Source organism: Athene noctua, chromosome 16 (genome assembly GCF_965140245.1).
Source record: "Athene noctua chromosome 16, bAthNoc1.hap1.1, whole genome shotgun sequence".
Lineage (NCBI taxonomy): Eukaryota > Metazoa > Chordata > Aves > Strigiformes > Strigidae > Athene > Athene noctua.
The window spans coordinates 15,346,889-15,374,123 of record NC_134052.1 but is presented as its reverse complement, the minus strand read 5'-3'; the positions used below and the strand labels follow the sequence as shown (position 1 = coordinate 15,374,123).

At 50.0% G+C, this 27,235-nt stretch overlaps 2 protein-coding genes across 2 annotated transcripts; one reads left to right on the top strand and one right to left on the bottom strand.

Moving 5' to 3' along the window:
• Positions 1-345: 345 nt before the first annotated feature.
• OPRL1 (opioid related nociceptin receptor 1) lies at positions 346-12,303 on the top strand. The gene is made up of 4 exons (XM_074919968.1): positions 346-820; positions 1,379-1,632; positions 10,650-11,005; positions 11,276-12,303. Exons 2-4 carry the CDS (start codon positions 1,406-1,408, stop codon positions 11,797-11,799), a joined length of 1,107 nt encoding a protein of 368 aa, XP_074776069.1. The 5' UTR covers positions 346-820; positions 1,379-1,405; the 3' UTR covers positions 11,800-12,303.
• A 12,622-nt stretch (positions 12,304-24,925) lies between these two features.
• On the bottom strand, positions 24,926-25,971 carry NPBWR2 (neuropeptides B and W receptor 2). Its single transcript, XM_074920381.1, has one exon. The coding sequence runs from the start codon at positions 25,968-25,970 to the stop codon at positions 24,972-24,974; it is 999 nt and encodes a 332-aa protein (XP_074776482.1). The 5' UTR covers position 25,971; the 3' UTR covers positions 24,926-24,971.
• Between the last annotated feature and the right edge of the window lie 1,264 nt (positions 25,972-27,235).

Sequence of the window (27,235 nt, the reverse complement as noted above, 5' to 3'; positions counted from 1 at the left end):
CTGCTAGAAGAATGCTAAATAATAATTTTCTCCACACACTCCCCCCCTCAGTTCTCAATCCTCCTTGCATTTTTTGCGAGTTTCTAGGTCAAATTCCCCATTCTGCTTCTCCTGCGCTAGCACAGCCTTCAGGTTGCACAATTGCAGAGGAGGGAGGAATTTGCTTCCCGAAGCCCCGGCTCCCCAGTGCCCCCCCCCCCCCCCCCCCCCCGCCTTCCCAGTTCCGTTCCTCCGGGTGGATGGAAGCCCACCCCAGGTAGGCTGCGGGGCCCCTCCGCACCGGGGGGGGCTGCGGCAGGGTTTGGGGGGGGGTAGGGGGGCGGTGCTGGACCCCCCCTTCTCCCCTCTCCGGGGGTGGGACGGGGCGGGGGGGCCGCCGGCAGCCTGCGGGAGCGGGGGGAGGATGCTGCCCTTGGGCTCGCAGGTGTGGGCTCGCTTTCCGTTTGGTGCGTTTGGTTATTTATTTTTTTTTTTTCCTCCCTCCCTCCCTTTCCCCCCCCCGCTTTTCTCTTACGCAGTGGGAGAAGCCAAGCAGCCGGGGCTGGCTCTGCCCAGCCGCCGTCCGTCCTCCCTCCCTCCCTCTTCCCCATCCCTCCCTTTTCGTTAAAAACGTGGGCGCCGGGGTGCAGCCCCCTGCGCTGGCAGCATCCCTGCCTGCGAGGAGCAGCCCCTTACCAACCCCCCCCCGCACCCGAAGCGGAGCCTCCGGCCGTGTCCCCAGCCCGGCTTTGGTGTCACCGTCACCCCCCCCGGTCCCTTCTCCCCAGCCCGCGGGCGTCTGGATGCGGCCGCGGGGTTAAACCCGAAACCCGCCCCCCAGGTAAGCAGCCAGCGGGGGGGTTCTTTTCAACTTTGGGCTTTTTCTTGCCGTTTTATCGAGGTAGGAGCCGGGGGGGGGGGGGTGTGGGGTGTGTAGGGGGGGTTGTGGGGGGGTGTCGTGGCTCAGAGGTGGGACAAGCCCCCAGCCCCATTGGGAGGCTGCGACGCGTGTCGGAGGGCTCGGGTGGGTGGATGGGGGGGGATTTGGGGGGCACAAAGCCGCCTGGGGTGGGGGGGGGACACACGACTCACCGACCCGGCAGGTAGGAGCATCCGAGGCTTGGGAGGGATGTGCAGCCCGCACGTCCCCTGCGCTGGCGGTGTGGAGACACGCGTGAGCTCCCTGCGTGCTCAGGATGCACCAAGCTCCCCGGGTTACATCCCCTTTCAAATGCACTTGGGGAGGTTTAAGGGGAGGAGGGGGGGGGTGGGGGGCTGTGCTCTCCCCCGGCTGTAAATCCTCCTTCTCCCCCAGCGTTTCTCACGCACATGCTTTGCTGCGGTCCCGCGTTCCCCGGTAGATCCAGCGCATCTTCAAACTGTCTCTCCGGTACCCCAGGTCCTTGGCGCAGGCTGGTGTTTCAGGATGGACCCGCTCTTCCCTGCCCATATTTTGGAAGACCCTGACCTGAGAAAACTGCTGAACGACTCCTCCATGCTGAACCTGAGCTTTCTCCCCAGTAACTGGTTCAACAACGGCACGGGGGACAGTTTCCTGCCGCTCAGCATCAAGATCACCATTGTGGTTGTCTACTCCATTGTGTGCATTGTGGGGCTGGTGGGCAACTGCTCCGTCATGTATGTGATCGTCAGGTAGGACACGCAAGGAGCACGCCAGGGAGGCTCTGGGGGGGCTGTGAGGGGACAGACACTGCCCCCACCCTCCAAAATCCCGGCTGCGGGTGAAGCGGGCAGGCGCTGCCCCGCTCCCTGCGATGTGCTAGAGAGGTGACGGTGTGGCCTTCGTTTTATTGTTTGGGTTTTATTTGTTTTTCTCCTTTCCCAGGCTGGGATGAAGGTTCCCACCAGCTTTCAGCTGCCCTCTGGTGCCTCCTAAAGTTAAACCCAGAGAATGGAACAGAGCGATCAGATCTGCTCAAAAAAAAAAAAAAAAAAAAAAAGAATGGGGTGCTTTTGGCGAAGTGCAGGGCAGGGAGCTGGATGTCCCTGGGGAGGGCAATGTGGGGGGAGCATCCTGCTGCCGGGGTGTGCCTGATTTTAGCAGGATCTCTCCCTCCTTTGTGTCCAGCACCCCAGCTGTGGCTGCAGGTGCTGCTCCACCTGGGAGTTGGTGCTTTCCAAAGCTGGACCTAGGTGCAAGGGGAAAAGGCCTGCCGGGAGGCTCAGTCTTGCTTTTCAGGGGTAAAGATCACAAATGTCGCTCTTCCAAGTCTTTGGAAACTACAGGTGCGAGTAAGATGTGAGAGGATGCTGCAGACATGGGGGCAACTTCTCTGGCTCTTCACACTGAAGTTGGGGGCGCAGGGGGACAGAGCGTGGAGCAGCACTCTCCAGCCTCCCTGCATGTTCTGGCAGTTTAAGTGTCCCTGTCTGACTCGGTTCAACCCCCCCCTGTTTCCTGGAATCAGAAACCCCATTCCCCCCTGTAAGTACAAAATAAGTTTATACCTCTGTTAGGGCTGTGATTCTGTGTCAGACGCCAGCAACCCTCTTCTTATCTCCGTACCGTGATATGAAGGAGTGAGCTTCCATTTTATACACGGCTTGGAGCAGATTCCTGGTGCAGGTGGATGCTGCCAGCAAAGAAAAGATGGGGAGAGATTGTTTTCTCCTCCAGCAGAGGTTGGAAATATTTAGCAGGTATTCAGGCACCGGTGAGACTAAGTCTTGCTCCTGCCAGAAGCCCTGCTGCTTCCACAGCATCTTTCCCTAAAATACACACAACTCGGCTGGGGAAGATGCTGCAAAATTAAGTCTTTGGTATCACAGGCTGGTGAACAGCGGCTCAATCATCTCTGCTACAAGGGTGAAGTGACGTGGCTGTTCATCAGGCCCCTGTCCGTGCTCTTCCTGCTGAGTTTTTAGCAGGGAGAAGGGATCACGTTAGCCCTGGGGAGTGTGGAGGGAGGAGGTTTGCAGTGCAGCGTTCGGAGAGCTCGTGCTGCTGTTCAGTGTAGTAGCAACGATTCGAGTAGGCACGGTGCTTGTGGGTGCGTGTAAGCGTGGTGAGTAGAGTGAGTCTCAGCGAGTGAGAAGTCTCTGTCCCATGGTGATGCAGCTCCTGGGGAATGACTGAGCCTGTGTGCAGGCGGGGAAAGGGAGTCCATGCCCCATGCATGAACCTGAGACGTGTGTCAGAAGGAGAAGGTTTAGCAGAAATCTTCTCCCTGTCTGAAAAAGTGACAGATGTGGACAGCAGGACCCGGCTGAGCCCAGCCCAGGGCTGTGGCCAGTCTATCACCATGAATATCAGTGTCCCCCGCCAGCATCCCGGTCAGGGGGATGTGTGCTGTGGCTACGCAGGGCCACGCTTTTAAAATGGTGGCTCCTGTTCCCCTCCCTTCTGGCTCTGAGACCTTCCAGCTGGATAAATGGGACCCAAGAAAAAAAAAAAAAAAAGTGGGGTTTAGCACTGGAATTTTCCCTGCAACTTTTAAGCAATTGAAAATTGAAGGCAGGTGTCACTCTCATCTCCCTCAGGCCTTTTTTTCCATTTCCCCTTTATCCAGAAACCCCTGGATATACAAAAAAAGCCATCAGAAGTTTTAATTATTTGGGTTACTCCTTTTTGGGTATTCGCCTGTGCTTTATAAAAAAAATCTTCTATGTGAGCCTAGAGGGGCTCCATGAATAATGTATGCTGGGGAAGATAAAACTGAACTAGAGCATGTGGAGAAGAAGCTGAGAAGTTTCCCCCGGGTTCTCCCCATCAGTGTCTCCTGGGAGCTCAGCACTGAGCTGGAATGAACACAGTTATACCCAGGGAAATGACTCGGTCTAGTGAGGAGCTACAACTTTTGGTTATCTCTGCCCAGGATTTCTCTGTTCTTACTCTCTCTGTTAAGGTCAGGAGCAGGTGTGGCGATAAGCTGGACTCAATATCTCAAACTCTTGGCCCCGATCACGTACACAGATTCGTGCAGAGCCGCCAAATTAGCGGCCATGCAAGGAAGATGTTGATGGCTTTGGGAGCACAGGGGGTATTTTGCCAGATGGGAGCACTGATGTTTCTGGGCTTCATGCCTTAAATAGCATCTTTTTTTCAGTAGTTCAAAGTTGGTTGTTGGTAAGTCAATACGGGGTTTGGGGACTCTCAATGGCGTATCCTTCCTTTATGGAAAAGACTGGCAAAGCCCTGTGCTGTGCCCCTATCATCTGTGGGTATGGAGCACTCTACAAAACCTGTTTTGTTTGGGTTTTTTTTTTTTTCTTTCCATGCTTATATTTCACCAGGGATAACCAGACTTCAGCGTGCTACACGATCTGTAAGCAACCAGTGTATTATCTTCCACAAAAAGAACAGTAATTGTTTCCTGTTTTTGAGGGAGTTGAGAAATACAGACTCTAATATCAGCACTCGAGGAAATTGGAGGCATCAGGAAGGTTTGGGTTTTGTTCCTCTTGAATAAGTTTTTTTGCGGCATCGAGGGAGAACTTTAAAATCTTCTGGTCCTTCACACAAAAATACAAATTCAAAGCCTCCTCTGGGTTTTCCCCTCTTGTAGAACCCATCCTACATCTCTATTATACTTGCAGTGATTTAACATTTGGAATGATTAATTCATAGAGACAGTCATCACGTGACTATCAATTCCCTTCTAATGCTGAGCAGCGCTAATTGGATAAGACTGAGAAGGGCTCTCGTCAGGAACATGATTTCCTGGACAGTAAAGGGCCTATTGTGGAAACCTGCCTTGTCTGGGGCTTTGTTCTGCTTGCTCACTGTGGAGATAATGCCTCCCCCTCCCTTCTTCTCCTTCTGCTGCTTGCTCTCTTCTGCATATATTTCCTGTACTGTTTTTTAATGAACGGGAGACGAGGAGTTGAACAGCACGAGGCAGAGAGGGTTTTGGGGGAGAGTGGGGGAAGCCAGGCTGCTGAGGCCCCTCAACTGAGTTCTGCAAGGCTGGATGCCTCAGAGCTTGATTTTTTTTAGGAAAAAAAGCAAAGGGGAAGGGAGATGGAGTGTCCTTGCAGTGGCGCTGGGGGTGGATGACCCATGGGGCTGGGGGTGATGCTGACCCAAGCGGTGCTGCAGGGGGTGCGACAGACCCCCCCCCAGCCACCACCAGCGTTCCAGGGAAGGGACCGGTGACAAGAGGCAGCTTCTGCTCCAGGGGGTCCTCGGTTGTCTTCAGCTCCATCACGCCGCTACGATGCTCAGCAGCGATGATCTGGAGGAGTCCCTTCCTCAGAGCCAGCCCTGCTCGCCCGGATCAGGCCCCCCTGGGAGTGATGCCTCGTTTCCAAGGCCCTTCCTTTGCCACAGCAGCTCTCTGTTGGGAGTCCAGCAAAGTACTGGGGACGCTCAGCTCTCCCTGTTGAAGAACAACAGTTTCAGAGCATTTTAAGCAGCTGTTTAGGCAGATTAAGGGCTGTCAGGCCCCTACACCTCCATTTGCTGCTTCCAGGTGAAGCTTTAGGAGGAGAGATGTGATGGGGAGGTGTCTGCACGGGGGATGGCTGTGCCAGCTGTTATTCTGCTTGAAAAAGGCATCAGTCCCTGAGAAATGGGTGAGGGCAGCTGAGTGTGATGAGACAGGGAAAATGAAGTTAATTACGACATTGCAGAGATGCTGATTTCTTAATAGAAAGCTTTCTAAGGGAAGAATTTCAACCAGCTGTGTGTCTTGGACTTGAAAGTGAGCATTTAATGTGGTGTGGACACCAGGGGGGCCACCTGAGACCTCAGCTCTCTCCAGATTAGCCTTTTTTTTTTTTTTTTTCAGGAAAAAAACAAAAGAAAATTGTTGCAATCTGTAGAGAAGGGAAACCCACGCCGAGGGCTCTGGGCTGTGGAGAGTGATTGGAGCTGGGGGAGGATGGCAAGGTGAACAGGAGGGAGACCTGCTGCAAAGGGCAGGTCTGCAGCCCCCCTTTCCCAGGCCCCCACGAGCCCAGATGAGCTGGGCTCAGCCACAGGGCTCATAGCAGCTGTGTGTGGCCCCTGCTAACCCAGCTCCTGTGACTCCAGCGTGTGCTGGAGGGCTCTTGGTTTCCCCTGGCTTTGGTGGGATGAGGAGTTACCCATGTGCAGCAGTAATTCTGTGATATTTAATGTGGGACTTGCTTCCCAGTGCTTTTCAGGGACTGGGAAATTCCCAGCAGCGTTTAAGACACAAGCAGCTCAGCAGAGGCAGATCCAGCATGTGAACAGGGCTGAGAGCATCCTGCTGCAGGACGGATGCTAGCAAACACCCTCCTTAGACCAAAGCACCGTTCCTGGTGGCCTTGTGCCTGCTCGGGGTTGCATGAGCATCCCCGTGAGCCCCTGGGCGAGTTGCAGATGCTTTTGCAGCAGCAGCCACCCAGCCCCTGCCCTTGGCATGGCAGCGATCGGGGGCCACTCAATGTCCCTGTCTGTGCTGCTCCCCAGAGAGCACCTTGAGGAGGGAGGGCACCGGTGTCACCCAGACACTGCAGCAAGGCTCAAAGGGCAAGAAAATAATCTGTCCCAAAGCACTGCTGCTCACCCTGGCTGGCGGCAGACTCCTTAACCCCTGCTAGTCAGTCACTGTCCTGCCAGGGAATTAATAGGCTTTTTACGTGCCGGCATTGCTGGCTGCTTTTGTTTTAGTGTCTGGCTTCATAGTCTAAAGTGATTTAAATTTGTCCTTCTTAAAGATTTTTTTTTTTTCTTGTGGTCTGTTGAGCTATTAAGAATAAACTGGCTTGAATTGGGTAATGTCAGGGTGAGTGGGGTCTGAAAGGTGATCAGAATGGCAGGGACATGGGGAGCGCGGTGTGGGTGTACAGCCGGGAGGATACAAATCACCATCCTACGTGCCAGATCAAATGTCAGCCTATGGGCAAAGAGCCGGATGGGACCAGAGATGTCAGTGAACTGGTGCTGATTTTCCCTCCTCAGAGGGTGAGAGCAGCTCAGCAAAAATCCTCCTTGAGCCTTTTCTGTTCTGTTTTGCTTCCCTGAGTGTGTCCGGGGAGGGCAGCAAAGGCTGTTGCTGATGCCAGGGTGTGGGGTGGGAATGGAGGGAGCTGCTCAAGGTGAACAACACTGTCTGCATCCTGATTAGCTGGAGCTATAAATATCAAAATCAAGAGGCTCCAAGGTGCAGAGATCTGGAGATAATGCTCCTGGCTCCCCAGGGCTGAAGGCTTTGCTCTGGTTGCTTTGCCCCTCCTGTCTGCAGCCCCATTTCAGGGTGTTGGTTTGCTGCAGCTGGCTGGTCCTTAGCCCTGAGGCATCCAGAGCTTCTCGCTGCCCTGCAGCTGGGTGGGAGGGACGGAGTGATGCTGAACAACAGGTTTGCAGCTCACCCTGAGGCTCAGGCAGGGGCAGAATCCGGCCTTGTGAAAATCAGGACCTCAGAACCCCGTATGTGGAAGAGCTGTTTCCTACCTGGCTCCTCCTCTCCCAAACTGTGGGTTCCCCTCGCTGAAGCCTAGTTTTGATCCAGGCAACGCTGCTTGAGGGCCTCTTAGCAAAAAGGGGGGGGAAACCGAGTGCTGAGCTGATCCCCAGACGTGTTTGCTCTTAGGCTTCAGCAGCCAGGAGAACAGAAGTGCAGAGCGAAGCGATTACTTTTGTGACAAAGGTGGAGCTGGATGGAAAGCTCAGAACTGCCCTGTGGGAGATGCTCCATTAGGAAATTACCTCCGTGGCTGAGTGCAAGAAAGTGGCTCAGTGGGGAGCTAATGTCCTCCGTGGGGGCCACAGGCTTATCCACACTGGAGCTGTGCCCTGGGGGGGCCTTATGTGCCTCCGAACAGACGAGAGTTTAATTTGTCCCTTTTGTGCAGATTAAGAAAGAGAACACTCTCAGCTCCCAGAGGAAAAGAAAAAGAGGTTAATCCACAGAGAAGTGATTAATTGATTTTTTTGTTTGTACTGAACATTCTGGAAATGTTTGGGAACATTGGTTGGTTGGGATAATGGCTGTTGGCTCTCAGCGTGTGGAGAAAGTGGAGCTAGAAGCAATTAATTAGGTATAAATTAATTTCCCCACTTTTCAAGAGCACAAAATCAGCCTTAAAATCCACTCGAAGGTGGGTTGAAGGAGGTAAGTGGTGGGCCAGCGTGTCCCCGTGTCAGAGGGAGAGAGCGAAGGCGGCGCTGCCGTTCCCTCGAGGAGGAGGTGGGGAAAGAGGCAGCAGAGAGGGATCTGTGCATCGAGGGAGGGCGGATTTTGCAGGGCCAGGACTCTGAATTCTTGCTGAGAAGTGTCTGGGAGGAGAGGGGCCAGTGGCGTCTCCTGGCTTGGAGGGGTGTGGGAGGGAGCTGGAGGTTTGCTGTCAGCACGCTCCAAGCTCAGGGTTAGCTGAGATGCCCCAAACTTCTCACCGTGGTGGGGACAGGGGTGTGTTAGAGAGGCAGTGTTGTCCCCCGTGGATGCTGGATGGGTGGTAGAGGTGGGTGGATTGCTGCTTGTTTCTCCCACTGGTCAATAAAAAACCCAACCAACCAACCAACCAACCAACCTTTAATTTTTTTTTTTTTTTTTCTATTTTACATTAAAGTTGCTCATCGTTGTTCAAAACCCCAATTGTTATTCCCTCAAGTTATAACATCAGTAAAAGCAGGCAGGGTTAGAGGCATGTTGGTGAGTTGGCTCCAAGTCCAGCCCTACTTGAAGGATGGACTGGGACAAACTTGATCTTTCGGAAGCTTGAGCAAGCCCAGCCGGGTCTGTGGTGTGCAGAGGGAGACTACAGCTCCCAGGAGACCTTTGCTAACGCAGCCTTAGGTAACTGAATAATTTCCTGAAGGCTGAACTGACAATACTTACTTTTGTGTGGGCTGATAAGAACAGTGATTTCATTTCTTAATTTTAATTCCCCCGCTGCTGACCTAGAGGGGAAAGTGTCTGCATCCAGGCACAGACGCATCTCACGCTCCCTGTGTGCATCGCCTTGGTTATGCCAACTGCAGGAGTTCAGACTGAAAAGCAAAATTCATCCCCCCCTGAGATGCTGCTGCTCTGGGGTTCACAGCACTGGACTCTGCCTGTTTCTGTGTAATTCTGCTTAGGAAGTCCCAAAGCTTTAAAGCCCCGACTGCCTGGTTGTGTTGGATTTGCAGCGATTTGCTTGCTCATCCTGTCACAGGAGGAAAGACACTGCTATTTTTCCTCTACTGCTTTTGGTTATATAAGTTTATCTGATCTGGGCTGGCTTTCTAAGAACCCGCTGTCTGGCTTGGCTGCTGTGATTTCTGGGTCAAGAGCAGCCTAACCCAAGCTTACATGAGGACCTCAAGTGTTTCCATCAACATTCACCTCCAAAAGCTTTCCCTGGCCTTCAGAGTCAACCCTAAGATTGTTTGTTCTTGCTTTCTGAAATCACTTTCAAACGTTTAACTTGCAATACGAGCGCACCTTAGAGCTCTCAGAGGGGTAACAAGATAAGACTTTTGTCCTGGATTGTGGATCCCCTGGCTGTTGTTCTGGCAAACCTGGCTCTGTCACCGCGTGTCCCAACAGAGCGTGGCAGTGATAATGTTCCTCGGAGCGTTCAGATCATCTATCAAGAGCTGAAGTTCAGATCGTCAGGGGAGGGTATAGCACTGAGGAGTGCAGTTGCGGGTTTGCTGTTCCGTATCAATTTGACAAAAAGAGCTTTTTAGGTCAAATCAGACCCCATAATACTGCAGCACACATCAAGCTGAAAATAGCGCAGTAGTTTATGGGTTTAAGTGTTGCCCTCGGATGAACTTGCCCTCTGTTAATAACACCCATCATTGTCTGCCATTTCTGGCAGTATCTCTGCAAAGGCCATTAGTGTAGTAGATGGTAGATGAGTTGTAGCTTTAAAATTATATCTATCTGAGCCATTGTTTTGACCACGAGAGGAACATTTTGGAGCTGAAATGTTAGATTCAGTCAGAGAGTCATCGTTGAGTTTCCGTTTCTGCAGACTCTGCATGTGTCCTCGGGTAGGTGATCACATCTTTCTTCGCATCATTTCCCATGTGTAAAAAGGATGTGATTACCATTAGAGCAAGGTCAGTCGTCCTTTGGGGCAGTCCATTCATGCGATAAAGTAATATCTATATTACATTTCTAAATGACAATCCCCCCCCCTGAAGTAGAGCTGACTCATGACTTTATCCACAAACTACTCCTTTCTCTAGAAAGATCCATTGTGATATTTTGATTTTCTGCTATAAACCTCATTCCTCACCGGTTTTTAGCTGCCACTGGCTGGGGCTGGCCATCTTGCCCATTCTGATTTGTTTGCTCACATTAACCATAGTCTTTGGCTATGCGCCCATACAAAATGGCTAATCAACTTACCCCTGGGCCTTTCAAATCAGCTTACCAGGTAAAGCTCTCACCAATATTTGTAATAATGAAGCCGTATCTGATGAAATCCTAGATTAGCCTTACTGAAGTCATTTTTCAAAAAGCATGGTCTGAATTGACAGCCTCAGGCTTTCATGGTCCTCCCTGGCAGTCTAAGGGCATCAGCTGCTGCCCTTGAAACTGGTTTGTGGTGGTGTGGGAGCTGCATTGAGCTGCGTGTTGATAAGTGTGTGGGAGGCAGAAAGGAAAGGGTGGTGTTCTGTCTCTTGTTACATAAGAAAAATACAGCATCTCCTGAAGTGGCAGAATGCCCTCTTCAGCAGACTTCAGTGTCTTACCCGTCGTGGTCAGAGGGAGCTCTAATAATTGTTCATTCCTGCATTTCAGATTCACCAAGATGAAGACAGCAACCAACATTTACATCTTTAACCTCGCTCTGGCTGATACCTTGTGCCTGATGACCTTACCCTTCCAGGGTACAGACACGTTCCTTGGCTTTTGGCCCTTTGGCAACGTCCTCTGCAAGATCGCCATCTCCATAGACTACTACAACATGTTCACGAGCACCTTCACCCTGACGATGATGAGCGTGGACCGTTACATTGCTATCTGCCACCCTATCAAAGCGCTAGACATCCGCACTCCCCACAAGGCCAAAGTGGTCAATGTCTGCATCTGGGCGCTGGCTTCTGTCTTTGGCATCCCAGCAATGGTGATGGGGTCTGCAGAGAATGAAAACAACGGTCAGTACAAACGCATCCCAGGGGTGGGGGGTGCTGGTGGCCAAGGGAGCCCATGGGCTCGGGGAGGCATGGGAGAAGGGTTTCGGTTTCATCGGTGTCGTGAGGTCTCTGTTGTAAAGCCATCTTAACTCTTTCCTTTCTGTCCTTGCCTCTCTGTATCACTGCTACTGCTTTTCCAGTATTAAACACGCCTAAGCTAAACTGAATGTGCTTTTCTTCTTGGTACGGGTTTGCTGAGCTTCCTTTCCTTTCTATTTTTTTCACTTGCAGAAATTGATTGTCTAATTAAACTCCCTTCACCCGTGGATTACTGGGATCCAGTATTTGGTATCTGTGTCTTTCTCTTCTCCTTTATGATCCCCGTGTTGATCATCACCATTTGCTACAGTCTCATGATCAGACGACTCAAGAATGTCCGTGTCCTCTCAGGCTCCAAGGAGAAGGACCGAAACCTGAGGCGCATCACCCGAATGGTCCTGGTGGTGGTGGCAGTCTTCATCATTTGCTGGACTCCCATCCAGATTTTCGTGCTGGTCCAGTGCTTGGGTGCCAAGGCGGAAAGCGAGCTCGAGTTGGCCATCTCCTGCTTCTGCACCGCGCTGGGGTACGCCAACAGCAGCCTGAACCCCGTGCTCTACGCCTTCTTAGATGAGAACTTCAAGGCGTGCTTCAAGAAGTTCTGCTTCCCCACTGCCTTCAGGACCGAGCTCCAAATGTCCAACAGGATGTGCAGCATCGCCAAGGATGTGGCTTATGCCTGCAAGAACTCGGAGGGGACTAACAATCCGGCCTGACTAGGCATGGAAATTCCCATGGTGGCTGTCGCCCAGCAGAGTCCAACCACCCCCACGTCAGAGCTAACTCAGATAACGGCTCTTTAGCAGGACCTCAAAACTCTGAGAGCTGAGAAACTGAGGAAACCATTTTTGGGGGTTGGGAAAACCGGATACTGCAAGAGCATGTGGAAAAAGTGAGCCCATTCGATGCATTTTTAATTCCAGCGCACCCTGCATTAAGGAACGCGTTTGAAATAAGCCCTTTGATTCCTGCAAAACCCTGGTGGTTTGCAACATTATTGAGAATTCAGGAATTAAGGTTTAAAACAGGCGTCGCTCCTAGGACTTACACTTCTGCTGCTGGAAGACAGACAAAATGCAAACTACTCCATTTCTTTTTTCCTCTCTGAGTTGTTTAAGATGCTCATGTGGCTCACCAGCCGCTCGCGTGCGGGTTTTATTCCTGCAGCGTCGCTCTGAAATTAGACTTTGCTAAAGCCAAAGTGGGCAGCAGCCATCAGACAAAACCCAAGATCATCTCCAGGATGAGTCATCACGAAGGGAAGGATGCGGGGAGGGAGAGGAGGGAGCTGGTGGAAAGGAAAATTCAAAGTGCCCCGCGGCGAGGAGCCTGGGGAGAACATCAGCTCCTGCAGGCAAGGTCTGCAGTAAAACCCTCCACCTCGTGAGGGGAGCAGCGACTGTCAAAACTGATGAACGCAGCTCAGAAGAGGAAGGGGAAAAAAAGACGAACACAAATCCTTGTTTACATGCTGCTATTGCTTTTTTTTTTTTTTTTTTTCAATCTTGTATTTCCACTGTAATAACGAACAGAATGTGTCTGTACATACACATCTCTCTAGTGCTAGAGGTACAGGATTTCGTTTTGCCAAGCATGCCTTGGGGATCTTCCTCTGCGAGAGGAGGGAGGAATGAAGTGGCCTATGTCTACATGTATGTATTTATTGGGGAAAGACATTTTGGAGAAGTCAGAATGGCAGCTGCTCCAGAAGACACGGACATTTCTGGTAGGAGAGACAGCCTAAAACAGTCCCACCTGCTCCGCATGAGACAAGTGGTCCATAAACCATACAAAAGGTGGTTTTGTTTGTTTGTTTGTTGGGTTGTTTGTTTTTTTTTTTTTTTTCAAATGAAATGATGCTGAGAGCAGGTGGGAAATGCTGCTGAGGTACCACCCCTCCTGCCATCCATAGACTGATTTTTTTTTTTTTTTTCCTGCTCCTAATAGGCCAGAGCTTTGTGTAAAATGAAATTGCCCCATCACTTCATTTGATAATGAAAGCATTCCTGAAGAGTTCAACCTCTGAGTGCCCTCTGTGCCCGTGGGGACAGCAGACTTGTATTCTCCCTGTAGCACAACAGCCCGGGGAAATCTGGGCAGTGGTGGCCAGTGGTGCTGATGGGGAGGCAAAGCAATGACCTCCATTTGGAGACGGGAGGTCAACTCCACTGCCAGAACCGGCAGGGTTGTCTGGACTGTACAGATTTCATGTGAATATATTTCTTGTGCTCTGGTCTATGAGAGTCTGTATTTTTAATGTATTGATTTGCCAATATTTTAATCCTGTCATGTTCTTTATATATGCTGTATAAAAGAATCCAATGTTATATTTCTATGTAAAGTGTTTCCCTTATGGTTGAGCTTAAAAAAAAGATGCAATTCCAGTGTCTCACATATAGGACCCAGATCCCTTCTAAACTGCTCATGCTGGGAGGATTTTTATGCTGATTAGCATTTGATTGGGAATCTGGATGGATACCAGAGCAATCTTTGCAATTAGCGCTTCTCTTGAATAATGGAGGGGGAGGGGGAAATCTGGGCACTTTAAGCACTTTGCAATAGATTTTTTTTTTTCTTTCCCCAAGCACTCTCCAGGAAATCTCATACAACCTCCAAGCATGCTAAGGAGAACTTCCCAAGAACCACACTGCTGGCAAGCTGCATCCATGCCCTTGGAAAAAAAAATAATAAAGAGTTTGGTGGGTGGTTGTGTTTGTAGATACAATCAGACCTTGAGTCTTGTCAGCCCATCAGCTGTCGTGGGGTCTGACAGGGCGCCGGGTCCGGCTGTGTGTGAACCTGGGAACCCAGGGCTGGGCTTCTCTTGCAGTGCCATCAGGGAGCAGGAGAGCATTTGTTAGTGGCTGTCCAAGGAACAGCCACCCTCCCTTTGTAGTTCTTGGTTGGGTTTTTAAATAGATCTCCGTCCTCTGACAAAATACACCAGTGTTTGGCTTTTTTTTTTTTTTTTTTAATGAGGATTTTGTTATAACGACGATGCTGCAACAATCTGACGTAATCAAGTACTCAATACGTGTGTGTTTCCTAAGCTTTTGGGTAATCCCGTGGCCCTTTGCAGTGAATGTGTTTAGGCATTCTGTTCGATGCTCAGTGGAGTTTGTTGTAAGAGGAGCAACAAAAAAACCTGAAAGCAAAAGCTTTATTGTACCGTGCCTATGGAATTAAAGGCTTGCGGGCAGCTGGCCAGCTGAAGCGCAGGCTCTCGAATTCTCGTCTGAAATGGTTGTGTTGGTATGATTTCACAATTACTGCGATGTAAACTGACAATTTCCTAGGTGGCTACTTGTGTGCTTTAATAAAGGAAAATAAAACTCCCTGTACTTTGAATGCTGTGGAGTCTGACAGACTTAGCTGTGTGGATTGTTTCAGCCCCAGCGCTGCCGCTATCTCTGCACGTGGACTTATTTTTCCAGCTCAACCCACTGCTGAGTGCCTGTGATAACGCTGAAGCATCCGAGTCATTTTTACTGAGGTCAGTGGGAACTTTCGTTACGTCGGCAACCTGGAAGCAGAAGATTTGAAAACGCTAGAAAATTGGTGGTTGGGGATGAGGGTGAGCTCCCGTGCGCGGGCAGGGCAGCGGTGCCGGCAGCTGCCTTGCTGTTAGAGGTGAAGTCTGACAGAGCACTAAAACAAGCTCTTCCCGCATCTCCCAGGAGTTACGGGGTGAGGCGTGACCGTGGAGAACACAGAACTGCTCTGAAAATGAAGCCCAAGGAATATTCTGTAGCCAGGAAAGATGGATTAGCCCAGGGAGTTGTGCAATAAGGAAAGTGCCTTCTCTCTGCACTGAGATCAATATTCCTACACAGGCACAGAAGTATCAGGAGAGTTTTTTTAATTAGCAGGGTGATTTTCTTCTTCTTTTTTTTTTTTTAAAAAAAAAAAGAAAGAAAACTGGTGGGAAAAAAAGTTGAAATACTTAATTTCTTTTCTAGTTCAGTTCATTATAAGTACCCAGGGGTGAGTTCTTATGGAAAAGCCATAAACCAAAATGCTTTATTCAGTACTATGGGATTTATTAATGTGCTGAGTGTTCTCCTTGCCGCTGCTGGCTGGAGACAGCTGCTGGAAAGGCCGAGGAATGGATGAGCTGGGGGCTGAGCTCTCCCCTGGGATGCTCCTTGGTCACAGCACTGGCACATCTGGGCAGATCCCTGGCTTTGGAAGGATGCTCTGCCCTGGTGTCCCAGCTCCCCTCCTCTCCCCCTGCCCAGGATGCTCAGCTGACAGCTTTTCCCACAACATGGATCACAATTTCTAAAAGCAGCAATAAGGTGCGGAATTTACCCCTTCACTGAAGTCTGGATGGTTTTATGCCCTGGGAAGAGCTTCCCCAGGGAGGTGCTGAGTTATCCTGTATGGAGCTGCAGGCCAGGCTGAGGTTTTAGCTGGTTTGGGTGAGTATTCGGATGAAATCACCCTCCTCACGCCTGCTGCCCGTAGGAGCCACAAAGCCTTTCACCCACCCCAAGAGTCTCTGCCCCACACTGAGCCTGGCCCCCAGTGCTGGAGGCAGCTTGAGCAGGGGGAGGAAGCCCCGACAGCAGAAAGACAGAAGCTGCGTTTGCCCCACACGGTGCCCGTTGCTCTGCAGCTCGGGACTTGCCCTGATGAAGGCACTACCTGATGCTGAGCAGTTGCCATGTCTATTTTTCCAGCGTGTTTTCAAGAGGAGTTAGATAGTAAATATGTCTCTTTTTTCCTTTTTTTTTTTTTTTTCCCTTTTTTTTTTTTTTTTTCTTTTTTTTATCCCCCAGAGGAAGATCTGCTCACTCCTTAAAGAGCTGTGACTGGGCTCTGATCTCTCTCTGGCTGTTCTGGGATGACATTGTTGGGTAGGACAATGTGTGCCCAGAGAGAGATGCCTCTCACCCTGCAATGCGTTAGAGGAAAGGTGGGTGCTCTCTACAGTTGTAGCCTCTTTGTTTAAACGAAAAGGAGCTCCAGAAGCAGCTGGTTCCTATCTGCTCAGGAAAGGGACTCTCAGACTGGCAGCAAAGCAGGCTCTGCCAGAAAACCTCCAGTTTGCTTTCCCACTCATTTCCCTGTGCTTTCCTCCAGCTATTTTTGTGGCTATTTATGCATAAGCAAATTTCTCCCTCCTTCAACGGGGAGAACCTCCTTTGGACAGATCCTGAGCTGCAGCCCTGATTGTGCATTCACGGCTTCACACCGTGTTTCCATGTGAATCTCTGGCAGCAGAGCTTCATCGCTGTGACTTTGCAGAATCAGCTGCTAATTCACATCCCTGATCTTCACCTCTTCAACCCTGCCCAGGGCTGTCTGAAGGACCAGATCTTGCTCCCTGGACTCCCCCTGTGCTGAGGAGATCCACGAAGCTGAGATGGGTGGGATGGAGGTTTGCAGAAGGGAAAACTGTCTCAGATTCGTGGTGATAAGTCTTGTGAGGTGGTGAGGCTGGAAGAAGGGAGAGAAAATGGAAGGTGAACCTGAGGCTTCATTGTCAGCCAGGAGTTGTGGTGCTGCACGAGGAACAGAGCTGGGCTATAAGAAAGCAGAGCATACGCTGCGGGACGCCGTGGGGATTTTTTGGGATGGGGATGTGATGTTACTGGCTCTGTAGCCCCTCCTTGCCGTGACTGAGCTGATGCATGGCTACTTTGAGTGCCCCACAGTAACCGCATGCACCTGCCCTCTTGCCCATTTAGACTGGGGCTACACACGACCTCTCCTCAAAGCAGGTGTGTTAAGGCCATCACTCATTTGAAAGAAGGAGTTTTAGGATTTTTCCAAGCACAAGGACTGTTTCTGGGCTGGGGGCGCTTTAGGTCAAAGAGTCCCACAGCTCACAAACTCCCTTTGTTCCTTTTTTCAGTACCCTGAAGCCTAGATAAATTACATGACAGATGAAATAATCAATAAATAGAGCAAACATGGTTGTGTATCTTGGCAACGGTGATGCTAATCAAGCATGTAAACTGACTTTGCTCTCTCTCTCTCTCTCTAATGCAGTGAAATCCCAGCTGTCTGCAGAGAAGAAGTGATGCTGGCTCCCTGCAGTGCTGGGGGACACGGACAGCCCTTTCCTCCTCCTGCTGCCTCTCCTACTACACACAAGGTTTCTACTTCAGCAACCCCAAAACTCACTAAACGCTGCCTGGGGTAGAAAATGCACAATAATATCCAACACCAGCTGGGATCACCTTCACCCAACCCTTGGAGGACATCTCTCAGATTCAGATTCTTGGCAATTTGGTCCTCCCGTGGTTATGCTGCTGGAAGGGCCTCCAGGAGCAAACCCCATCACTCTGTGCTGGCACGTGGCCTCACTTGGGATCTTCCTGAGTAGTGAGCAGGTTGGATCATTTGTGGGTCTGTACAGCATGGTCTTATACGTGCCCTTGCCTCTTGCTCCTGCTTTGCTTTCAAATCCTTGTGCCTTTTGCAGTATATAGGTGCTGGGTGGGAAATCCCACCTGCAGAGCCCATGCATTACTGGGGGAGGTCTTGTAACCTATGCAGCCAGCCCACTCTTGCAGCAAAAGGTATTTTTTCCTCCAGTATATGCTATTGGTATATGAAGGGATGCAGCTGCTGTGTGGATGGAGTCCTCCTGCTTGCCTGCAGTGGTCAGGGAGAGCATCTACCACCTCCCTCCCCTCCGGGCCTGCAGCCAGGCAGGATGGGCTGAAGCCAAGAGCTGAGCAGCACCAGCTCTGCCAAACAGCAGATTTTCAGCGAAGTGAAGTGAAGGATGAATCTGCAAAAAAAACCAAGCAGGAAACTTGTTTTTTTCCAAGGAAACCACTGACAGAATTAACATCTTCCCACAGTCTAGTTTTTTGTTGCATCAGGTCACCTTTCTCCTGGCCACAGAGAGGAGGCCAGGCAAATTTTGAACTGGCTCTGTCCATTCTATAAACATTGATTTCTCTGTTTTCAGTCTGCCATGTGCAGCGAGTGCTCCAAAAAAGCTCACGCCGTGCTGATTCATTCAGTGACGGGGACTAAAAAACACAAGTTATGTAGTCAATATGAAATCAAGATTAATGGCTTTTCAGCTTGATTTCCTCTGTGTGAAACAAATCCTGTGTTGCGATTTGGCTGTTTAATGTTTGTTCAGTGTTAGGCATTAATAGCAACTTCTTGGCCTGCACAGGTCATTCGTTCACATATTTTGGACTTTCCCTCGTCTCAGCCTTGTACTCATCTCACTTTGCTTAACCACAGAGAAAATTCCTGAAGATAATCACTTGCCTCCAGAGATTAAGTGTAAAAGAGCAGAAAATAAGCCCAAGCTCTGGTGCTGGTGTTTATCTTTGCTCCCTGCATTCCTGCGGCGGCTTGGAGGTCGGGAGGGAAAACCGACCAGGGCTGCTCTCCCCACAGTTTGCTTTGGCATCTGCACTGGGGTTTAATTTGAATGTCTTCAGCTGGAAAACTGCCTGTCTTCTGCTCAGCATGTGCCAGCGGCGCCACCGAGCCCTTTTGCCTTGGGGTATCCACCAGAATGGTCCATGAGGAGCTGCCCAGCTCTGACCTGCCCTGTCCGCTGTGAAAGGGTGGCTCCCAGCCTCACCTCCCCGGCTCCTGGCCACCTTGGAAGGAAGGAGCTCATCCAGGAGTGACCCACGGCGTGGAGAAACCTGCCGTCTCCATCGCACAGCAAAGAGAAATGTAATTACAGGCGTAGCATTTCCATCACTGCTGAGCGGCAGCAGCGGGCTGAGTCTCAGGGGAGGTTTTTCATTGCGTTGAAATCTGACTTTATTAATTAGCAGCTTCTGATCTCATTTGAGGGTTAAGTTTATGAAACTAAATCCTTATTTCTCTGCTTTCCTTGTTCAGCTGCCTGACTGAGTTTTGGCCAGTGGATGCTTTGAACCTTAAGAACTCCCAAGGTGTCTTATTCTTCAGGCACGAGCTGTGAGGGTGAAGTGAGGTGGGGCAAGGGGAGATGATGAAGACGTACAGAAACCCTGGGGAGAGACAAGAAAGAAATAACATCTCAGCAAAACTGAAAACGGGGACAGTTCCTCGCTGTTGAAGGTCTTACTCCCAAAGTATAGTTTATTTTCCCCTCGCCAGGAAGTTCCCCTTCCCATGTGGGATGCTGGTGGCAGCACCCGGAGCCCCCACTGTTGCAGTGGGGTGTTTTGGTGCAGCCCCAGATGCTCCCTCCTCCTGAAAAAAGCTTTCCAGCCTCTCTCTGTTTATCCAGTGAGCACCAGACTTGGCTGTAGGCACTTATGGGAGTGCTTGTTGTTTATCTAGACATCAAATATTATTTTTTTTAAAAAGGGAAAATAGCCACTAAACAGCCCTTGAAGTGTTGGGCTAGTATCTAATTCCACTCAAAGAGCTTTGTTAGATAATTGTAATACTTTTCTGAGAGAAAATAGAGCAATTGAGGCTTGTAATTAAAAGCTATTCAGACAGCTTTGATCTTTCCCTCTGCATCTTCACTTACCAAACATAAATGCCAGCGAGAAACTCTTGGCAATATTTACTGTCACTATTCTTGGGGATTGCCTTTAAATTAGCTCTTCTTCCTCCCCTCCAGCAAAAGGGAGGTGGGGGAAGAGAAATGTGGCAATGTGGCATGTGGCTTTTCAAGAGGGGTTTCTTTGGAATTTTTTTTTTTTTTTTTAATGTCTCGTGTCCTGTCACTCCATGATGACAGCAAGCATGGAGCTCCGGAGGCCTCAGAGCTGGGTTTATCACCCCAAAACCGTCTGGGTAGGAAATATCAAACCTTGAGGTGCTGAGACCCTCTGAAGGCACCAAACTGGGCTTGTTTCTCCCAGAACTAGCACTAAAGCTGGAGGGTCACTGTTTCCTTGGGTTTGCAGTGGGAGCATCAGTGGCATGTTAACACTGATCGTCCCTAATTGCGAGGACACCCAGAGGCTCCCAGCATCCCATAGGTGACAAGGTGAGAGTCACAGGTAAGTCAGGCTGTACAGAAAAGGGACAAATTCTCTCTCTTGGATCGCTTTAACAGTATCCTCTAGAGATCCTTCTGCTTCATATCTCCTATATTCCAAGTCTTCTATATTCCTCATCCATTTTTGATCTCTCTTTTCATTTATTTTTTTTCCCATCTAAAGATGCTTCTGAGAGCCAGGCCTTCATCCCTTACTGGGGTATTATTTCTTTTCTCACCTGAAATCATGACCAAGCAGTAGGAGACAGCGTGAGACTGCATAACTACTGGGGGATTATGGCTTCGCAGGGGAACAAGCTGCAGCACAGCTCGGATGAGGACAATTGATTGAAACAGCCATTATTACTTTCTGCAGCACAAAGACTTAAAAAGGAATAGTAATTTCCGATCCTCGCCTCTTATCTCGGATGCCTGCGTTTAAAGCCTGCGGTGGGAATATGAGCCCTGTATGAGCCCTAATTCCTGTTTCTGGGGTGGAAAATGGCTTCTTATCCCTCTCCCAAGGATGATGAGGCAGAATCCTTCAGGGCTGTCTGTCCTTGTGGGTGCAGCCGGAGCGGGGATGGCGATGTCCCTCCTGGAGAGGAGACAGGCAGGACCCTGCTGCCTTCCTCTGTGCTGCTCCAGTGGGCAGGAGCAAGTGGAGATCCTTCAGCTCCTGCTGTAACTGGGGACTGGTGAGATTACCTGGCACTTTCGCCCTCATTAAGACATCCCGGACTGTCCTGGAAGGAAATTTCCCCAACTCTGGGGCCGAGCTGACTTCCCTACTTGATGCACGGCCAGCTGGGAAGGGGGTTAGGACAGCAGGGAGCTGTGCGGGTCCCGGCTTCAGCCTCCTGCGACCCTGCAGACCCTGAAAGGGAGGTTTGGTTTAGAAGGGGATTTATTTGGTGCATTGTTAAGAGGATTTATTTCCCTGATTCCAGTCTTCAAGATGTGGCTAATGTGGGCTAGTGTAATCCGCAACAAGCCAGCCCCAGCAGCCTGATGAAATTGAAACAACTGAGCTGGCGTGTGGGTTTTCCCTGGGGTAAACTTGTGCAATGAGTGGGCAAGTGCCTGCTCGGCGGTGGTTTCTGCTCTCCCCCAAACAGCCGTAGCTGCCTGGCCGCGGGTGCTGTGCCCAGAGGCTCTGCCCGGGCATGGGGAGCCCGAGTTTGCGGGTTTCCCTGCAGAAGCACAGTCCCAGCCTGCGTGTGAGGCTGAGCGGCTCTGTGGGAGATCCAGCGATGCTGAGCTGAAAGCAGAGAGTGCCGCTTAGTGCTGCCGGGCTGAAACACAGGAACCCGCCGGACGCTCCACCGGCCGGCACACCGGCCAGCTCCGGGCGCCGATGGGAGCCAGAGCCCCTCTGAGGCCCAGGAGGAGACCTTGGCCAGTGCAAACCCCTTCTCCCCTCGTAACCTTGCACCCCATAAGAGCAAAGAGCTGATATTCCTGTCTTGAGCATTTTACATAGAGAAAAGCACAGATGGAGGCAGGACGCTGTTGTGAGCGGAGATGCTGAGAGATGGGGCTGCTCATCCGCAGGGAGGGAAGGCTCGGGGGGGTCTGAGTAACATCTGTAAATGCCTGGTGAGGGTTGCAGAGAAAAGGGAGACGTCTCAGTGGTGTCCAGTGGCAGGGCAGGAGGCACAAGCTGAAATATGGAAGGTTCCATTTAAACATGGGAAAAAACTTTTACTGTGACAGTGGTGAAGTACTGGAACAGGCTGCCCAAAGAAGCTGTGGCACCTCCATCCTTGGGGACATCCAAAGCCATGTGGACACGGCTAAAGGTTGCTTAAGGATATGCTGTAGCTGGAAACTGTCAATGTTAGGTTAATGGTTGGACTAGATGATCTTCAAGGTCCTTTCCAACCTAGATGATTCTGTAATTCTGTGATTCTGTGACATGGGCCCGTGCAACCAGCTGGAGGTGAGCTTGCTTGAGCAGGGGGGTCGGTCTAGGTGTTCTGCAACCTCAGCCACTCCGATTCCGTGACAGCTGTGACATTTGATTTAAACAGGAAAAGCTCCAGCAAGGACACTGTCAGGTGTGAAAGCGGGTGACTTCAATTTGAAAGGTTCTTTCCATCTAATGAAATAGCTTTTCCACCCAATGAAATATATAATGCCTTTGCTAGAGACCTAGTGCCAATGAGCAGTGGTGTTGCGGCTAACTAGGCAATTTGTGTGTGAGGTGGCATCATCTCATCCAGCTTTCTGCTCTCGGAGAGGTTTTTCCCACCTGGGGAGCCCGTTGCCAGCAGGTGGCAACCGTGCTAAAGCAGTGGGTGCCCATGACCGCTCACCTGCAAGGCTGGCTCTGCTCCCTGGCCCTGCCTGGGCAGCTCCGAAGGGTCACACAGCACCTCTGCACCCCCTCACCTGCTGCTGGCACCCGCCTCCTTCCCCGCGATGGTCTGTCAGGACCACAGCACCCAGCTTTTATTCCAGAATCAGCCACCCTTATGGTCCCCAGTCCTCCATCTGTCAGGTTTTCCTCCTCCAAATCTTTATGAGTCATTTGATACCTCTTGAGGGCCACCAGCACCTTCTAAGTGCTTCTGATCTCTTCTGCACATCCCTCCCAGTCTCCTCTTGTGACTGGGGTTTGCTAAGCATCACCCCACACACCTGCACACGCACACACACACACACACTGTCAGGGCCGGGTTTTGAAAAATCCTTGTGTTTGCTGATAGTTGCAAGGTGCAGGTAATGAGAAATAGAGACAAACCAGGAAACTTGGCTCAGGGAACCCTGTGGGCACTAAGTCTGAGGGTTTAAGACTGTGGGCTTAAGGACCCACCTCTGTGGTCTGTTCTTCATGAGGGCGGCTGAGACTGGGGATTCAGGTCTTGATTTTTACAGCAAATTAACGTGGCAGTTGGTATAAGAAAAATACAATTCCTGGAGAAGTTTCACCTGGAAGAATGTGTTCTCCTTCATTGTCCTTCCAGAGTTAACACATTTAATATGGAGAAGGCAACACAAATGATCTTGTATTCACAAATCTCTCTCAGTTTCCTGCAAGGGAAAAATGGAATTGCCATCCTGATGTGTTGAAGGTTGTCAATTCTGGTGTTGGGGATCTGAGGGCACTGATAGGACTGAATTGCCCCGAGTGGCCTCAGCTGGGGTCTCCACCCACACCTTTGCCCATTGCTCCAGGAGACCATTTAAGCTCAGATCTGGTTCCAGCCCTGTCTCCTGGATGGACCTTGGGCTCCTGGTGCAGCCTCATTTTCTGGATAGACCTTGGAGGGCTGCTGTAGGTATCTTGTCCCCTGAATGGCCTTTGGTATGTACAATATAGCTGGTCTTTAGTCCTGTCTCTAGCCACATCTTCTTTTGTTTTACCTGTCCTGTGTTTTTCCTGGTGGAGTTTGGACAGGTAAGAGCACAGCTTGGTGCTTGTCGATCTGGGGAAAGCTGTAGAGAAAAATTTTAGCTGAGACAACTTTCTTTAAGCCAGTAGTATGTATACCCTATGGGGTTAAAAGGTGTGCGAATAAGCTTTTTACAGACCTCCCACTTACTGCAGCTCTACAAAACCGCTTACTGCAGCACTCAGCTGGGCATCCTCCTCTAGGACAAGGGCTGGGGGCAGTTTGTTTTTTGCAGAGGTGATGAGGGGAGTTAGTCTTTGGCATTGCTTTGGCTAAAAAAAGTCTACTCACTTCTACCAAAGTGCTTTGGTGGTTAATGTGGAGCCAAAATAACAGAGCTGTGGCACACGTGCTATCCTGGCTGTGGTACATCTCTATTCAGGACCGAACAGGGCAACAAGCCGTGGTCACTTGGCAGGTGGATGGTGGAGTTGAGGCGTCTCCGTGACTGGAAGCTGGAAGAGGTGGTGTGCTCATCCCACTGCCTGTCAGGGAGGGAGAGGTTCCCTTGTTGGGAGAAGGAGGTTGGGATTTCCTCATGGTTTTGGTGTTTCTGATCTCCAGACTCTTCCTCTCAAGTCCTGGTGCTGTTGAAGTACTTGTACTATTTACCTGTTAAAGAAGGAACTTTATCTACAGTGCTTGCTAGAGTTTTTCTTGTGCCTTCCAAAACACCTTCATTTTGTAACAAATCTACACTGTTATATTTTATACCAGGTAAAATGCAATATATATAGCAAAGACATGGGACAAGTAGTTGTCCCTGGTGAAAGAAGGACCAGTCTCTTTTTTTTTTTTTTTTTTTTTACCCCATGAGGTTTATTTCACTAATCACTCTTTATAAATAAATATATATTTGACACTTTAACAGGAACAATTACTTCAAAATAATTTCTAACACAAATTCCCAAGGTTGCCGTAGGATTTGTATGGTCTCTTTTTGAGACCCAAATCTTTCTTTTTGGTTTAACTTGTGTGAGCAGCTCAGGAAAAAGAGGATTTGGGGTGGGGGGTGGAAAATAGACATCCCTCAAAATCAAACGGAGCCATAGCACACATGTGCACATACATGGACATAGAAGTAGTTTGTTATCTCTTTCAGGTATTTCAAATATCTTGCATCCTCTGTCCATTTTATTGATATTTCATGGGAAGTGCTCGTTAGCTCTGCTCCATGAAACAATCCTCTAGATAACACAGCTATTAAAGAGCTGAGCATTACAGTAATCTGAAAACTGGTCTCCAGCTTGTCTGTGCTGTACAGCAGATGGCAATAAAGGACCACTGTGCAGCAGCAACACCTCTGAAAAGGAAGTTTTCAGTCCTTAACGCTTCAGAGTGTGTAATTAAAAAATAATATAGAAAAGCAACTTTGAGAAGTTGGGAGGTGCAGGGAGGGGAAAATGCAAGAGTTGCAGGTAAGCCGGACAAACCATGTTTATGAAGATGAACACACACATACGTTACATGTAAATGAAAGAAAAAAACATTGCTCATTCGTTAGCCACCCCTTCAGTTGGCAAAGTTGCCCCTGCAAAGCTGTGGGAGGGGAAGGGATCTGTGAGCCCCAACCCGCTGTTCAAGAAGTTCTGCATTCCAACATCTTCCGGAAACTTTTCCGAAAGCTGTCATCCAGGAAAGCGTACAGGAAAGGATTCAAGCATGAATTGGCATAACTGAGGCTGGTGATGAAGTAGGATATACCAATGACCATGGAGGTCTGGGGCAAGTCAGTGGTCAAAGCCACGATGGTGGCCAAGTGGAAGGGGGTCCAACAGAAGAGACACACAGCCAGGACTATGAAGACCATAATAGTGACTTTCTTCTTGGCTTTGTCCAGGGCTTTAGCATTAGAGTTCAAGTGCATGTTCCTTAGTTTGCAGAGCATCATGGTGTAGAGGATGCAGATGGTGGATACGGGAATGGCAAAGCCAAGGATGAGGGTATAGATCCTGCTGGCTTTGAACCAAAATCTCTCAGGCTTGGGGAAATTGAGGCCACAGCTCTTGATCTCCAGGTCATCTATGTAGACGTTGGCAAAGACAATGAAAGGGAGAACTATGATGGTGACTAGGATCCAGATGCACAAACTGACAATCCTGGCTGCTCGGTATGTACGATGTGGCATCCTCTTGGACCTGACTGTGGCCAGTACTACCAGATACCTGTCTATGCTCATCACTGTCAGGAAATAAATGCTGGAGAAGATGTTGTAGTGGTCTATGGACAAGATGACTTTGCAGAGGACTTCTCCAAAGGGCCAGTAGTGGAGGAGGTGCTCAGCAATATTAATGGGCAAGACAAGTGTGAACAAGTCATCAGCTATAGCAAGGTTCAGGATGAACATGTTTGTCACAGTCTTCATCTTGGGGGCCTTGAGGATCACATAGATGACAGCAGTGTTGCCCGTGAGCCCAACGGCACAGATGACAGAGTAAATCACGGGGAGGACAACGTAGAAATCGGCTGCCTGCTCTTGGAAGGTAAAGTTGAACCTCAAGCTGTTGTCCAGGTAGCAGCTGTTGCCCGTGTTGCTGCAGGTGCTGTTCAGATCATCCCAAAGAGAGCTGTTTCCCATGCCTGCTGGTCACAAACCACTCTCAGATGTCATTGAAAGCCTTGCTAGCCCAGAAGGGAGAGCCTTTTTTTCCTGTGAGAAGCAATTGCTCTCTCATTTAGGACTGTATTATTTCCAAAGAGTGGGTTGTGAGGCAGCATGGACCATCTAACTTACCTCTCCTGTCCCCCACCATTGGAGAAGTTAGATTCTGGAGTGATTGGGGGGGTAAAAAAAAAAAATAAATAAAAAATTGAAAGACATAAGGCTCAATAAACAAAGCAAACAGGAGAATGATAACTCCCTATGTAAGTCAAGGAATTCTTCTCTCTGAGAGCATCCTGGTGAGCTTTGGCTTTTCTCTGCTGGGGAAGTCAAGTGGCTCCAGTTCAACTGTCTGCAGCAAGTGTCCTCAGAGCTGGCAGGAACAGGGAGGGCAGAGAGGAAGCTTTGTGCCTGGTCAGCTCCTCACAGCACTCGAAGGACTTGAGGGGTGGCTGTTGTTTCCCTTGCGCAGCACTTGCTTTTCCACGCTGGAGCAGACGCGTTGCAGTGTCTAATTAGCGCCGTCCTTTGTGTCGGAGTTCAGGCTCTCTTCATGGACTGAGATGTCACAAATAATGAAGAAGTTTCTGACATTGCTAATCCCCGTTCCCAGGGTCCCCTAGTAAAAGAAAGAAGGGGGGGGGGAATAGAGTTCAAGGAATATTTCCAAAACTGAGGGTTAAAGGGGTTTAACCCACAATTAAAGTAACTCTTTAAGCAAGATTAGGTTATGATCTTATTCAATATGAAGACCGTCTCCATCGCAAACAACTGTGGCAGCACATAAAACTTGGCACAGATGGACAGACAAACCCGTAAATCTGAAAAGTTCGGGATTATTCAGGGAAGATTATTCAGGGGGGAAGAGAGAAGTGCCCTGAAAGCAAATCCACTTCAGAGTCAAAGCAAGGATTACCCCATCAGTTTACATCTGTTGCTACATCCAACGCTATCGCCTGAGCCATACTTCCAAGAATTCCTCCGCAGGGAAGTGAACAAACAACCGACCCCCTCCCCGGTTGAAGATCAAAGTCTTGGCAACTGGTCCCCAGGCTCCGCGCAAGCGAAGTGCCTCACTCCACTTGCGTTTCGTTGTCGCGTGGCCATCAAGCGAGCAGGACCAGCAGCGCTGGGGACAGAGGGACGAAGTGCCCCTTACCTGGCGAGCGGCTGCTCCTCCGGCACCTCCTGCTCAGCACTGTTGAGCCTCTTCTCTCAAATCCGAGTTGGAGGAGGGTCTG

Bases quoted from the DNA above. Each gene is read 5' to 3' on its own strand.
- OPRL1 (XM_074919968.1), top strand. From the start codon at position 1,406: ATGGACCCGCTCTTCCCTGCCCATATTTTGGAAGACCCTGACCTGAGA. The intron at 1,633-10,649 runs GTAGGACACGCA...CCTGCATTTCAG, and splicing joins GTCATGTATGTGATCGTCAG to ATTCACCAAGATGAAGACAG. The intron at 11,006-11,275 runs GTCAGTACAAAC...TTTCACTTGCAG, and splicing joins TGCAGAGAATGAAAACAACG to AAATTGATTGTCTAATTAAA.
- NPBWR2 (XM_074920381.1), bottom strand. From the start codon at position 25,970: ATGGGAAACAGCTCTCTTTGGGATGATCTGAACAGCACCTGCAGCAAC.